The 15,032-nt window shown below is 43.8% G+C and overlaps 1 protein-coding gene across 6 annotated transcripts in view; it reads right to left on the bottom strand.

Moving 5' to 3' along the window:
• Window positions 1-11,683: 11,683 nt before the first annotated feature.
• FGGY (FGGY carbohydrate kinase domain containing) overlaps window positions 11,684-15,032 on the bottom strand; it is a 258,204-nt gene continuing 254,855 nt past the window's right edge. For all 6 annotated transcript variants that reach the window (XM_082286809.1, XM_082286813.1, XM_082286810.1 and 3 more), the window contains 2 exons: window positions 13,117-13,178; window positions 11,684-11,845 (listed from right to left, as the gene is read on the bottom strand). In XM_082286809.1, coding sequence (XP_082142935.1) covers window positions 11,764-11,845; window positions 13,117-13,178 — 144 coding nt within the window. In that variant the 3' untranslated portion in view covers window positions 11,684-11,763. The remainder of the gene's footprint in view (window positions 11,846-13,116; window positions 13,179-15,032) is intronic.

Below are 15,032 nucleotides of genomic sequence, written 5' to 3'. Positions count from 1 at the left end.
ATACCCTATGGCATATAAATGCCCATCATTAAAAATTACTTTAACATGTTAGACCTTCTGCTTAAATTCTGCACTTCACTTAGGATTTGGACAAAATTGTATTACACAACCTAAGTTTGCAGTTATGCAATTCCAAAGTATCACAAGTGTCTGGCAAGTTTTACAGCTATTTTGCAACAGCACTGCTAAGCTGCTACTCAGTCAGGTGATCAAAATACCTACAGTGTGTCCTTGATTCAAGTTAATATTAAAAAATAGGAATGCAATTTTTTTTATTGAGTTCAGGTGCCTTTTCAATGATGTTAAATGTCTTTTGGGGGAGAAGATTTAGAAAGGAAGGGCTTTATTTTCAGATGGAAGAAAACTACATTTACTTCATTCCATAATTTAGAAAACCTGAGAGGCCCTTGCCAACTAAATTAATAATTGGCAAATAAGGCATAATTGCCCTTGCTGAATGATTCCACACCAACACTGTCACTGACTCAGCTCCTCTCAAACACTTCTGCAAAGAGGAATGGCACACTCAACCTCATGGAGATCTCCTGGACCACTATAAGAAGTGTTCATTAGACTTATTATGAATAAATAATTGAAGTATTTATTTAGACTTTTTATCATTAGATTACTTTTGAAAATCCACATGAATCAGTTCTTCCTTCTAAAATGTCCTGGTTTTAATTTGCTTATGATTAGGTTAGATCTGGATTGCTAAACCATGAGCTGTCCAGTGTATCCTCCCTGGTCATCTGAACTGCCCTTGTAACTGAGACTGGGGGCAGCTGCTCCCCTGCCAGAGCAAAGTGACACTGTCACTCCTTCCTGACACCTCCAAACCTCAAAGCAGGGGCTGCTTTACTAAACAATGCCACATGCTCATGGAAAAACCAATAAATGTTAGTGAGTGCTCAATCTGCTGAGAGCTTTTTAAACTTTAATACCCCTCCTCAAAGATGCTGATGAGAACATCTCCAGTGATGCTTTAGAGCTAAATTTCCTTGTGGTAAAACTGGAAGATGTTGTGAGCTGAGCTGTGTCACAGAGATAAAGGTTTATACCCAGGAGCTTCTGGCTCCATAGCCAACAAACAGATCAGTGTTTCACGCCTTCCTTTTGTGGGCAAGAATTAAAAATGTATCAAATCTAGTGGCTGGGGTTTAGTACAATGGGCTTGGTTTTGCAGAGTTCTACAAGAATTATTTTCTGAAATGCTCAGCTTTCATTTTAAGCCAAAAGATGTGTCCAGATCTGAAAAGCTCCTTTTTTCTCAAAAATCTGTCACAGCTTCAAAGCCTGGCCCCTGGTGAGGTTCCTACATGAAGAACTCCTTTGCAAATCTGACCTGTGTAAATGTGGCCTCAGTGAACACCTGTGCTGTGCACTGAGAAAGGAGCAGAAACATAAGAACCTGATTCCTGAAAAACTTTAAGGCTTTCTCCAGATTTTCGAATTCTGTTTTTCAGAATAATTTGCTTCTGAACTTGGGCTTTGGTTTTGGTTGGGTTTTTTCCTTTTGTTTCCTCCAAATGAATTAAATTGACTTTTATTGTACTAAACATTTTATCACCTGGTTCTGGCTGAGGATTCACAGTAACATATGGGTTAGAATGACCAAAGGCACCCAGATGCAAATACAAGACTGAAATAGTCATTTCTAAGGGTACTTGCAAAGTTTCCAGGCTAAAATGTTAAGAGGAGTGATAATTTTAATAGTGCTGTTTGAAATAACAACAGAATTACTGCATGAGAGGAAGCTTCCAAAAAATCTGTCATTTTAGGCAAAGTCACGCTAAATATTTTATTTTGTTAAGACTGCTTAGTGCCATCAAAACCTCAAAGTCTCATGACACAACCACTGACTGCCATAATCAATCTCTAATTCAATCGCAGTTCAAATGTTCAAAGGCCAGCTCAGGATTTTGGAAGGGGTAAATTAGTTCTGGCAGCCTTACAGCAATGTCAGATATCATCTGTCTTCTCCTTCTATCAGATCCAGCTGGGCGGGCCCCTCATAACCAGGACAGAGCCAACTCCAGCATCACTGGGAGTGCTTGGACTCAATAATCAGAAATTTGATTATGTGCAGATAATCTATTAGAAATAAATGACAGACCTGGCATGTTTTTCCCAGCTGATCGACTCAGGACAAGACTAAGCCACTGATGTCATTGCTGAAGGTGACCCCAAGTCCCTTTTTCCTCCCAAAGCTCCATTAATGCAACTGGATGAAAGAACGTCCATACCAGGTGAAACCAGGGTCACCTTGCCTTGGTACCTGCTGGACTCAGAAATTCCTAGCATCCACAAGAATGTCCATGGCTTAACTGTGTATGTAAAGAACTGCCTGGTTTTGCTCCCTCTAGATCTGCCATCTGTCAGTCATCCTGCAAGAGCTGGTCAAGTTTCCCACCATGCTTCACTCAAATCAGTGAGAGATCACAAAAAAATTAAAAATGTAGTGCCACAACCTTGGATTTGAATGATGTCTGAATTATTTTTATTCTTCCTATCCACACACATAGTATTCCTGCAGTGCAGGATCACTGCCTGGTTCTTTGCTGTAATTCCTAGTCCAAATCAAATGCTCTGGGAGCAGAGCTTGAGCACTTGCAGGGTCTCAACAGGCCCTTGCACTCAAGCTGATGAGTTTCCAGCCCCCTTGCCTGGTGCCTGAGCTCAGCAGCCAGAACTGGTATCATCAGCAACACTAAATATTCCATTTTCCTGTTTTCTGAGCAGCTCAAACTCTCTGCAGACTTGCTCATGAGTCATCTGGAAATAAACCATGATCACTTGTCCCCTAGGAGTCATATATAAGTTAATGATTGTACAAGACAAGCTAATACAAAATACACAAGGGGTTTCAACTTGTTGAGGCTGCAAAGGGCAAGGGAGCCTTTCAGAATTTCCATTGGTTACGGTCTGGGAATGCTAGGCTTCCCTTGACTCCATATCTATTGCATAATCAGAAACACATTTCATTCCCTTTGTTGTACAAGACAAAGCTAAAGAAATGTGGGTGTTATTCCTGTGCACAAATAAAGAGGAGATACCTAATGGGCTTGTGTGTGTGCAGTGTCTGTAAACACAACTGCTCTGGGCTGCAGCTGACAGAAACCATCACCGCTTGTACAAGCTGAGAGGATGTTCTGGATCTGCAAATGCCCCCCAGCCCTGCACGGGAAGTCAAAATGGATTGGGATGCACCAGATGAATTTTAGGTGTTACTGTGTTAAATAAATTCTGCTTGCCTGGAGTTCAGTGTCCTGGACTTGGATCTGACCATCATGGTGGTGTCTTACTCCTACCCAGCCATCCTTTGCTGGGCTATTGTGGTTGTTATCTCTGCAGGAGAGAATCTTATCAGTGCAGGGAAAGGAAAATCTGAAAACAATGGAAAGGCCTTTGACATCTGACATTTTTCTGTTGAGGATGGAAACAAATACATTTATAACTTCACAGTAAAGGAGAAAGATTTTTTTTCCAGTAGTTATAGAAACACGGTTGTTAAGGTCAGAAAGGTCCTCTAAGATCATTGAATCAAAGTTATGGCACGTTATTTTAAAACCTCCAGTTCCTCTTATTACAGATCCTCATTACAGGAGGACAGAATGGTATGAATGGCTGATTTAAAATTACTCATTTGGAGAACTCTTAGACCTGGCTCTGGCAAGAGACCTGTTTTCCTCAACACTCACCTGGATTCTTTTTGCCACCCAGCCTATGGTTCCATTCTGCCACCCCGGGAAGGCAGAGAACACACCAGACTTTATTCCAGTACATTTAAGTGACAGACACAACTGCAACAGAGGAGGGAAACAGTGATAATTAGTTATGTGTGACATCTACACTGAGCTTCTGTGGCTCTCTGCTAATCACAGTAAATTATTTTAATGGACTGAATATGTCAATCAAACTACTAATTTAGTGAAGACTCTGCACTACATCCCTCCCAGGAATCACGGCAACTCCAGCTGCTCCCCTGCCTCCAGTGAGCCCCTCTCCCACTAGAAACCAACTGTGGGCATTTATTCTGTGGGAAGTGTTTTGGACTGACAGTGCAGTCAGTGCTTACACAGGCTAATAAACATTAAATCTTAGGTTGACAAGAAGTAACATCATCTCAGAGGATGCTGTTAAATTACAATACAGACTTGTGGAATGGGTAAAATGCACCAGAAAATCACACAATTTGTATTCGACTATACAAGAAAAAACCCCAATCTATTACAAAAATCAACAGTCCAATAATTACACCTTTGTAACCGTGAAAGCTCGAGATGTAACACACATGAAGTCACATCTTCAAGCATGAACTCACTTCTGAGAAGACAGCTTGTCTTTTTAATCAGCAGCATAAAAATCCAGCTATCCCATAAAATTAATTTCTGTGGGTGAAAATCAGGAGTAGGACACACCAGGCTTAGGTCTTGTGCTGTCCCACTCTTGCCTCCCGAGTGAAACATTTGCCTAAAATAAAACAGAAGTGATCTAGGCATAATTGCATTGGTTTGCAGCCCTGTAAAAGCTTTCTACGCAAACAAAGGTAGTGGAAGTTCCATTTTAAACAATTCAATAAGTTGGTTTCGAGTAATGCATAAAGCTTTTTTAATCTGTTTACTGTTTTTTAAGTAAATCTGTGTGGTCTTACAGAGGAAAATTGTTCAAAGACATCTCATCCCAATGCAAGATCAGTAACTGTTTATTCCAGCCCTGGATCTGTTTAACAGGAAAGGGACAGAGCAGATTTAGAGGGTCCTTCTGTCGAGGCTGCCCCTGGTGTGGGCTCCTGTCCTCCCCCAGACCATCTCCAGTCACTGGATAATCTGTGTAAAACCCTAATTCTCTAGACAAACGTGTCTGCTAAATGCCTTCTTTGAGGCTCTGAGCCATATGGTTGGGATTACAGCATTTAAATAGTTTTTCCAAGTGAATACAAGGATGAAGCACAGAATAGTGCAGGGAGTTATGTTCATAACTGTATTTATAAAGGGATTGCAGGATTTTTAAGGCCCACATTCTGCATCACTGGAGCCAGTGTGAGCTTGGCACCTTCAAGCAAGTGCAAGTTATATTTACAAGCCATTCACACTTTTTCCACCACACTATAAAAAGATCTAAGTACAAAGGAGAACAAGGGGCTGTGTTGTTAATGCTGGTGCAATAAAAGCCCATTTTTATCTTTAGGATAAAGATAACAGAGCACAGCCCCTCGTCACCACTGCCACTATCGCCATCCTCTGGGAGCACAACAAATCAGTGGATCCCCAACAGCCAGGGACACCTCAGGAGAGACACCATGTAATACTCCAGGTTGTTTCATGTTTTTCTAACAGTGTTTTATAACATACAGGAAAAGAAGGCTTTGAACGGAACTCATCCAGGACAAACAGTAACCACATGGCCTCAAAAACCTGTTTCAAATAATGCCCCAGTAGTTGCAGTTTCAAGTACAAAGACAGACATAACAACAAAGAGCATCAACTTTCCTCTTTCCCTGGCCTGGTTAATTTTCCCTTTCCCATCTGTGAGTATGACCTAATGATACAGACTTTATTTGTATTTAATTTTGAGATCTGCAGAGGAGAAGTACCATATACAAGCTGGGTCTATGTTGTTTTTCTTAGCCACATACTTGGCCAGGCTTTCCATCCCTCCACACCATTATTTACACTCCGGAGCACTGACTCCAGTGTGATGCATTATCCATGTTATGGCTGTTTATAGAGTAGAAGTGGTCTCTGTAACATGTCTGTTTCTCATGTCTTAAACCAATAAAACTTTTACATTGGGCTTATCAAAACCATTCTGTGTAGATCTAAGTCTGTTGTGACTGAAATCAGTAATAAAACTTCTCTTGATGCCCCGTGGAACAGAGCTAAGGCAACACTGAGCTCTCTTAATAAATTCCGCTCTGGTAAAAGTTTTATTTAAAAAATGTGGTTAACCCAAAGCTTTTAAAGAAGATTAATGTGGACTTATAAAAAATGTCTGATTTTATTATTAGTAGTAATTCATACAGTTTGTCCCGAAGTTTTCCTTTTCAGCTTCAGTTTGAACCATATGTTCAGGAAGTTCAACTGAAAAGCGATCCTTCAGCAATATTATTTTTTTCTAATTAACAATAACCACAGAGGTATTTTAGAGAAACCTACAGAGTCCCTCAGAAGGTTGTGGAGTGGGATAGATTAAAACAGGATTTTGTCTATTTTATGAAAAATGCACTGAAGCACAAATGGGTCAACTTCAGAGGAGTCCTTCCTTTCCTGTTCTACCAAACAAAGGATTCTGCGTGCAGCAAATCTTAATTTCCATGGGATTCTTTTGTGAAGGGCCTTGACGGACTCTGGGACCCATCAGTGCCCGGTTGGCCTTGCTGGGACTGAGCACAGGCACAGCAGTGCAGCTGTGGGGATCCCCAGATGTGGATCCACCACCCCAGTGAGTCAAGGCCGGCCAGATGTGATGGGTGTCAAATGCAAAAGCTCAAGGAGAAGCTGGAAGCTGGGTGCCAGACTGGGTTTATACAGACTGGATGGGGATTTAGAAATAAACACAGCTGTGGGCTCAGCCAACTGCTCTGTGTGTGCGAACAAAACACAAGAGGCACTAAGATAAACCCTGCACGCGAATGAAAATTAGTAAAATCACGAGTCGGAGTGAGGTTCATAAAAATACCTTTGGGCCGAATTTAACATCCCCAGCCCTTGTACACAGAATGTAACTGATGGCACCGGGAACATTTTTATTGTGGATTTCAAACATGGCTTCTCTCAAATTCCCTTTCTCAGTGAGAGCAGATGTGATGCCGGGTGCAGCAGCCCCACACTGAGGGCTCCCGGAGACTCCTCATTCCAGCACAGCTCACACAAAGTACTCACTGGCTGTTTTTAAGAACCAAGATCCTTGTTCAGCTCAACAAAACAATCCCATCAAAATGGCAGCACAAAGTTGTGCTGCTGTTATCACTGGGGTCCCTGTCAAGTTGCATCAGTTGAAATGCTGAGAGGTTTTATTTCCCTGACCTGCTCACTATGCCCCGGAGCTGCCAGTCAAGCTGTGCTGCTTCTGCTGAGAGGCTGTTTGTGCTTTGCTGGGTTTGCTGGTGGTGCCAGCCCTGGCATTCAATGTATTAGCAATGGAGCTAACCCTGGCTGGACACCCTTTCCTTACTCTAATATTAAGGATTTGTGCAAGGCAATTAAGGAGTTTGGGATGCATAGTAATTATTTTAAGAGCCTTTTAAGTGCTACTTTTGCAACTCACTTACTTGTACCTCATGATTTAATTACAATAATGCAAACTCTTCTCACACCTGGTGATTTTGTGTTGTTTCCACAACACACAAGCACTCCTACTCGAACTGCTCCAAGTGAATACGAATGATGCTTGCAAACAAGTCATCCTCACTCTTCCTTTGCATCCCCCTCCGACTGTTGAATCCATCCTCAAAGTCTGTACAAAGAAGGTGCAGCTGAACACAGCTGTTCCCTTTTTGAAAGAAGTGGGGATGGTTGGAGAAATTGTGGAGAATGCTATGGGTACAGGGGAAACTTAGGGCAGGCAGCAACAATTCAATTTTCCAGTTATCTGAACAGTCCAAACTCACTGCTGTCACTGCATGTGCAGCCTAATCTTACTGTCCTCACACTCTGTCCCCTTTCGCTCCTGAGACCTCTCTATTTTGTACTTGGAAATCAGCAGCTGTCTGGGTAAAAAAGGATGTGGCAATTGGCTTTTCCAGAGGTACAAGCTGCTCCTTGGCTGTGCGTGCTGGTTTATCTGGGATAACTGGCCCTGAAAGTCACTCTGGACAACTCCACCTTGATGCAGCTGCAATGCTTCTGTCCATGGGCACCCATATTCCTGAGAGCTTCAACCATGACCCAGGGAGCTTCCAGAGTAAGATCCACAGGGAAAGAAACCATGGGAAGGAAACTCTCCCTCAGCTGATCTGTGAATCTCTGCACATACCAGTATAGAAGAGCAAAAGTTCCATTTTTGCACAGTCACCTTGCAGAGCAAAACCATGTATTAAAAATGAAGAATCACATTCATTTTCACAGTCCATTGTAGAAAGAGTTTATTAATCCTGCTAATTTCCTCATAAACATTAAATAACCTCCAATATGTTTAGCATATCTTCATTTTTTAATTTGGTAGGTTGCTGCCTGACCCCCTACAGGAGGCACAGTCCCTGGTTAGCAGCACTAACCTGCTCTCCCTGCAGACAAAGGTAATATGTACCTCTGTCTGCATTTTGACACATGCCAAACAACGAGCTTGAGCTCTTGGGATCAGCTTTATTTATCCTCTAATTTTCCCACAGCATTTCAAAACCCACTTGGGCTTGAATGATCCTGCAGCCATTTGCATTTATCATCTGACACATGTCAGATCACACAACTGTGAAATATCAAACAGGCCTCCAGCATTTTGCTTTTGTGTAGTTTATTGCATCTCTGGGATAACATTCCACAAAAAGCAGTATGGAAGTTCCTAATCTCACCAGGCCCCAGCCAGAAGTTGCTTGTTGTACTGGGAGGCTGGATACAGGGGAAAAAAGGAAAATGTTCTTTATTGTGGAACTGTGTTGCTTTTCACACCTCTTGTGAGAAGAAACACAATAAGCCAAGGAAACAACCTCGACCCCTAAGTGTTTATAAATCTGCATTTACTGAGTGAGCAGCAAGAACAAACGGATTGAAAGAGACCCAGCAAGGAAAACCAGTCTGTACCATTATGTGGTTACCTTCTGATGCAGCTCCTGGCAGTACTGTGGTGGAAGTGTTACCATCCACTGTTGCATCCAGAACCTTCTAGTGAAGGTGCTTCTGGAATTCTTACCTGTGAAGTCCTGAAGTCACCCTGGCAGGGAGGAGAACATGGTGTGGGATGAAAAGCAGACCTAGAGAGGGGTAGGCTGGACCCTTCAAATATCACTCAGATTTGAACTGCAGGATTTTAACTTGCCTCTAAAATTTCAAATCAGATTCCAGTGTAGAAAGCAGCTGGATTTTTCCCCAGATATTGCCAAATCCAAACAGTTCACACTGGCTCTGCCTTTTCTTAAGGCTGGAATCCCAGCTGGCACAGAGAGTGCCAGGCAGTGGCACTGATGTAAAGATGAGGCTGAAGACACAGGCAGAGCCTCTTCCTGACAAGGTGTAGGATAATACCAAAGCACATCCTTTCCTGTCACATCCTGGGAGGGAGCTTAAATAACTGGGGAGTCTCTTTCAATCTACAGACCAAACTAAGCCCTGCAGAGGGTAAAATAAATTTTTAACCCAACACCACAGCATTAATGAAGAGGAATAATCACTCAGTCCTACAGTTCCTGCCCACACCAGGGTGAGAGGCTCAAGGCCTCATTTCAAAGCATTCACAGCCTACACTCAATGCCAGATTCTGAAGCCAGGCACACACCAGCGCAGCCATTAAGGCCCAGTTCCCAGGAGGATTCCATATCAAGCAGAATACTTTCTCTTCCAAGGGCTGGGGCAGCAGGGATCCCTTTTAGAAGGGTTCCTCTGGATACTGTACCATGATTGAACAGCGTAGGGGCATTTGGACAGCACAGAAAGGTTCTGCATTCAAGAGATTTTGACTTAAAAGTGCTTAAGAAACACATGGAACTGAAATGCATCAGAACACAAAATAACCAATCTCATGTGAACATTCAGTCTGCAGATTACCTGTATGAAAGGCTGTCATTCCTGCTCCTTGCCTTGTGAGGACTCTTCACCTGGATGGGTCTCAGGGATTTTTTTTTTCCTTAGAGTTGCTCTTTGTTTCTTTGGAACCACGATATTTTTGTCTTCTCCATGTGAGTGAACTGGGCCTCTCTGCAGGACTCTTGGAGCAGCTGATAACACAGAGGTTGCTTCCCTTCTTTTAATGTGCATGATAAAAATCTGTCAGCAGATTGCACCTGAAGGGGTGAGGATGGCAAGGTCTGCAGCTCAGGGGCCTGACTGACCCCAGCTGGGGCCCTTGGCCAAACTTCCTCAAGCCATGATTGAGGCTTCTCTTGCACTGGGGCAGTGTGATGGGTTTGTCCCTGTGCTGCTGCCACGGGCTGAAGGACTCAGCAGTGCTTGGCATAGCCAAGGCACTTGATATGGAGCCCTCAGAGGGCAGTTTTACAACAATGCCTCATGCCACATCAGAGTTTAACATTACAGTGCCCACCGACCTGCAGCTGAAGAGCGTTAGAACTCTTGAGCTTTAACATTTTACTTCTTGGCTCAATTTGAATTAGATTTTAATTTGAGGACTTGGCAAACTGAACAATTTGCTAAGTCTTGTATAACACAAGGATGGTCAGACAGTCTCACTGCAAAATCCTGCAGCAGTGTTTGTGTTATCACAGCTGATTGATTACTCAGCCACTGGGATACAGAGTTCTGACAGCTCTGGTTTTAAAATGGATAATATGAAACTGGCAGTACCACTGGCTTGGAACAAAAATGCAACTATAAGTACAAGTGTCACAAGGGGAGAAAGGCATTAAAAGGCCATGCAGGAAACGTGAGCAAATCTCTGTTAACTGTGTTGTGCAAGCCCATGCAAGGTACAGAGAGGCCTTGAACTCTGTGCATCTCCATTTTACACCAAGTCAGTGTGATTGTTTGCTCCCTTTCCAGACTCCCTACGCCCCTTGTGCTAAGTCTTGGTACCAGTTCAGTCAGAGAAATCAAGGCCAGTTTGAGGATAATGATATAAATAGCAGGAAGTTTACGGAAACTTTGCTGAAGTTGTTTGTGTTGAGCTGCAAAGAGGTAAAAGTGCTGGTACAATGCCAGCCAACCCTGCACATCTGTCCCTGTATAACCTGTACCTTTGGTATCCATTTGGAGTCTGTGGATTTCATTTCTACACACTACTTGCATATTAAAATGGATATATTAAAATTCATGAATATGTATTGGTTACAACACACTGGTCTCCAGTTGCTTTTTCCCACTCTGTCTTTTCAGCTGACAGATTTTATCGTGCCCCTGAGTTGGGAGCTCTGACACCCCACGATGTCAGAGTCATTTTCTTGCTTGTTTCACTCTTTTTGTTATGATGTTTCTTCATTTTATTCCCATTAACTTTCATTGTTTTTAATTATGTCCCTGAACTTGTAAAGCTGTTTCTCCTAACAATGGGTACTTTGGAAATGGCAACAATTGGTTTTCCATGAACTACAAGGCAGGAAGTGCATTGTTTCTTTAAAAAAATTACCAGATGTTTTTCAGGGCTGACTACTAACATTAAAAAAAAGCCAGAAACTATTATTTTCCAAATAACCCAAGTCTAATTTTGTTATTGTGTGACTCCTGTTTGCATTTAACTGGGAATTGCAGCCTATGCCAATACTAAAGAAGGAATTTCTCTCAAGTTAAGTGTGCAAAGTCCATCTATGTGAACACTGACTACATGAACTCAAGTCCATCTGAGTGTATCATGATATTCCCTGTGCTGTTCTTGCCAGTCCAAGTGCTGGCACTGGGGTACCTGCAACTGGTTATCTTGTGTTCTCCGACTGGAACAAATGAATATTCCTCGTCCCTTCACGCAGGGATTATTGACAGAAAATACGCAGCACTTCACAGCAAAGTGACTGCATTTTATTGCTCATTAAAAATTAAAATGTATACTTTAAATCATAAAAGTACATTTTTAACGTGGACGGTACAGTAAGAAGAAATTACCCGCATCACACATGCCTGGAAATTTGTTATCCCTGCTGTTCCCAGATCCCACGCCTCTGGATCACAAGCTGTTCATGATGGAGCGATACTCTCTCTGGTGTTCCACAAGCTTCAAAAATACTTCGTATTTCTTGTCATAAAATCTGTGTTAGAAAGTTAATGTCAACAAAGCCTGAGATTTGAAGATTTAAATCCCCTGTAATGTATATGTTTACTTGTTTCTCTTAGCATTGAAGACACTTTGACTCTTTCCTAAGTACAGCTGCTGCCAGGATCAGAGCCCTCCCTGGGCACTTCTGGAGCAGTTCCCACCCAAACGAGTGATTCCCAGTTATGATTCCACCTTTCATTTCCCTACAGCCAGCTTGGGTTCTCAGACAGTTTCCCCCAGAGCTCTCTGCTGTGAAAATGAGGAGCCACTGGAGCTTCACAGAATTCATTCAGGTGGGAAAAGTCCTCCAAAATCACTGAGTCCCACTGTTTACCCAGCACTGCCAGGGCTGCCACTAACCCATGTCCCCAAGTGCCACATCCACACGGCTTTTAAATCCCTCCAGGGATGGGGATTCCATCCCTGCAGCTGTGCCAGGGCTGGACAGGCCTTTCCATGAAGAAATTTCCCCAATGTCCACTCTGAGCCTGCCCTGGCCCAGCCTGAGGCCGTTCCCTCTCCTCCTGTCCCTGTTCCCTGTGAGCAGAGCCCGACCCCCCCGGCTGCCCCCTCCTGTCAGGGACTTGTGCAGAGCCACAAGGTCCCCCCTGAGCCTCCTTTGCTCCAGCCTGAGCCCCTTTCCCAGCTCCCTCAGCCTCTCCTGGGGCTCCAGCCCCTTCCCAGCTCCCTCGGCCTCTCCCGGTGCTCCAGCCCCTTCCCAGCTCCCTCGGCCTCTCCCGGGGCTCCAGCCCCTTCCCAGCTCCCTCAGCCTCTCCTGGGGCTCCAGCCCCTTCCCAGCTCCCTCAGCCGCTCCCGGTGCTCCAGCCCCTCAGTGTCCCGCCGCGTCCCCTCAGCCCGATCCCGGGAGCGCGGACCAGCCGCCGCCGCCGCCAGGGGGCGCCCGCGCGCCGCCGCCCATGGAATGCGGAACCCGTGAGGCGGTAACGTAAATGACCCTAAAATAGAATGTAACACAGTACAATCCCTAAAAACTAACACAAACGGCGCTTTGAAATATAGTATTGGAAATAATTAAAATATGAAATAGATAATTAAGCCTTAAAAGTTAATAAAAATAATCCTCAGAAATACAGTAAGAACAATTCTTAAAAATTTAATATAGTATGACTCTTAGAGTATCTGTATGCTAAACACTACTGCACTCCAGGAGAGCTGTAAAGAGGTCCACCCCAACCTCGTCTCCAGACCCCAACTTCATCTCCCTTGAACTCTCCCAGTGGAACACACCAAGGCCAGCATTACCTTTTATGCTCGTGGTTGGGCTGCACAACTCTCCCAATTTTCCCCATTTTCGCCATGGCCTCCTAGGAAAAGACAAACAGCAACTGAAAAAGCCTGTTTTGATTTAAAATACTTTTTGACAAGAACAAGATGTTTCAAAACCAATCGGAACATTAGTGATGTATTTTGTTTCGGCTCAACAGGCCAGATGGCAGCAAATATGTTCAATCCCATTATAAAGTAGTCAAGAGAACAAAGCACTGCAGACCCTCAGTAACCAAAATCTGTTCCTCTCTCTCACTGGGAGTCCCAGGCAGAACAGACTTATCTTTTATTATTTACTCTAACCAAAGGAAATGTTAAACACTGCGTCCCCGGAGGGGAGGGTTCTCAAATAAAATGATAACTGTACTTGAGATCCCGTAATCAGATTCTGAAAGTACCGGTTTGCTGTAGCAAGGGAGGGCTCGAGGGTGCTCCACAAGCTAAATGTAACCTGGGAAGGTCTGTTCTGGAGGTCACAGCTGCCCTCACATTCCAGCACAAAGGTGTAAGAGGCAAACTCTGATCCTGCTCTGCTTTTGGCCAAAATAAAGTCAGAGTTCACAGAATCCCCTGAAGAAGGAGTCTCTGGGACAGTCGTGTGGAGGGGAGAAGGACGAGTAGTTTGGTTCTTTTCCTGATCTCTGTGAGATTCTGATTTTCCGTGGATTTTCCCAAGAAATCCCCCTGGAATGAGAACCATTGAAGTTAAGAGAGGGCTGAGCTCTCAGGATACAGTGGGGGCAGCAGACACTCAATGTTTCACAGGGAGAATCAAAGCAACAGCTTTTAGATGGGAGAATGTTAAAAACATTCTCAAGAATCAGTGTGTGACTAAATCAGGGTTCAGAGTTTCTAAGCAGGACCCTGAACTTGTTTTAATGCAGTGCCTAAGAATGAAGAAGACCCTGGAGAACAGGCAGCCTGTGCTGCTGCTCTGGAACCTTGCAGCGAGCTGCTACAGCTGGATTTTTAAAAGGTTTAGATGATTTTACAGGCTGGAATACCTGCTCTAGTGAAATTTGTGCTTTCCACTAATCCAGCACTTGACAGCTGAGGATCTCACAGAACTTCACTATGTGGATGAGCAATGTCAGGGCAGTCTCACCAGCCCAGGGCAGGCTCTATCAAAGGCAAAAGCATTGCCAGGTGTGCAGTCAGGACTTGACTCTGCTAAGGGTGCTGATAAACCAGCAGGGAACATTTCTGTGCTCTCATATGCCCATTCTCCTTCATATGGGCACAGGTTGATTGTACTTCGATTCCCCAAGAAGCACCCTTGAAATAACACTTCCAAAGAGATAGTGTGTTCTTTTCCCTGGGACATGTGAGCCTGCTGGCACTGAGACTCTGCACACCAGCCAGATTAAAATACTGCCATGGAAAGGCTGATATCCTTCCCAGTAAGAGGATTGGGCATTTTCTTCCCTGTCCTTTAACAGGTGATACTGACAATGCCCAAGCATTGTCCCTGTTTACAATAGTCAGTTTCTTACAACTCCCTTGCATGGCCAGCTGGATTTACAGACTATCCAAAAAATGAATGAACACTCAGAAAAAAAAAAAACCCTCAAAGTAAAAGCCAATTCCCTCTGGTACAATGGCTACTGCTTTTCCATTGTGCCTTAGGGAAAACAAAGCCCCCTGAAGCACTCTCTCTCTAACGGAAGAGTCACCTTCCTTTCTGCTCCCTGCTTTACACCTCCTTTTGAATTGCCCTGGAGACACTGCACGAAAATAAACCTACAAACCCAAAGTCTCTAAACAGGCAAATCCATTTTTTATCATAGGTGCCACAAAAATGAAAGGGAGGGCCAGACTTTGGATTCCCCTCCGCATGCACCCTCAGGACCAGGACACAGACAGCACCATTCCCAGGGTATGTTCTGCCTCTG

The sequence above is a fragment of the Coloeus monedula genome (genome assembly GCF_965178545.1).
Source record: "Coloeus monedula genome assembly, chromosome: 9".
Taxonomy (NCBI): domain Eukaryota; kingdom Metazoa; phylum Chordata; class Aves; order Passeriformes; family Corvidae; genus Coloeus; species Coloeus monedula.
The sequence above is the reverse complement of the archived record's forward strand: the minus strand, read 5'-3'. Positions and strand labels throughout refer to the sequence as shown.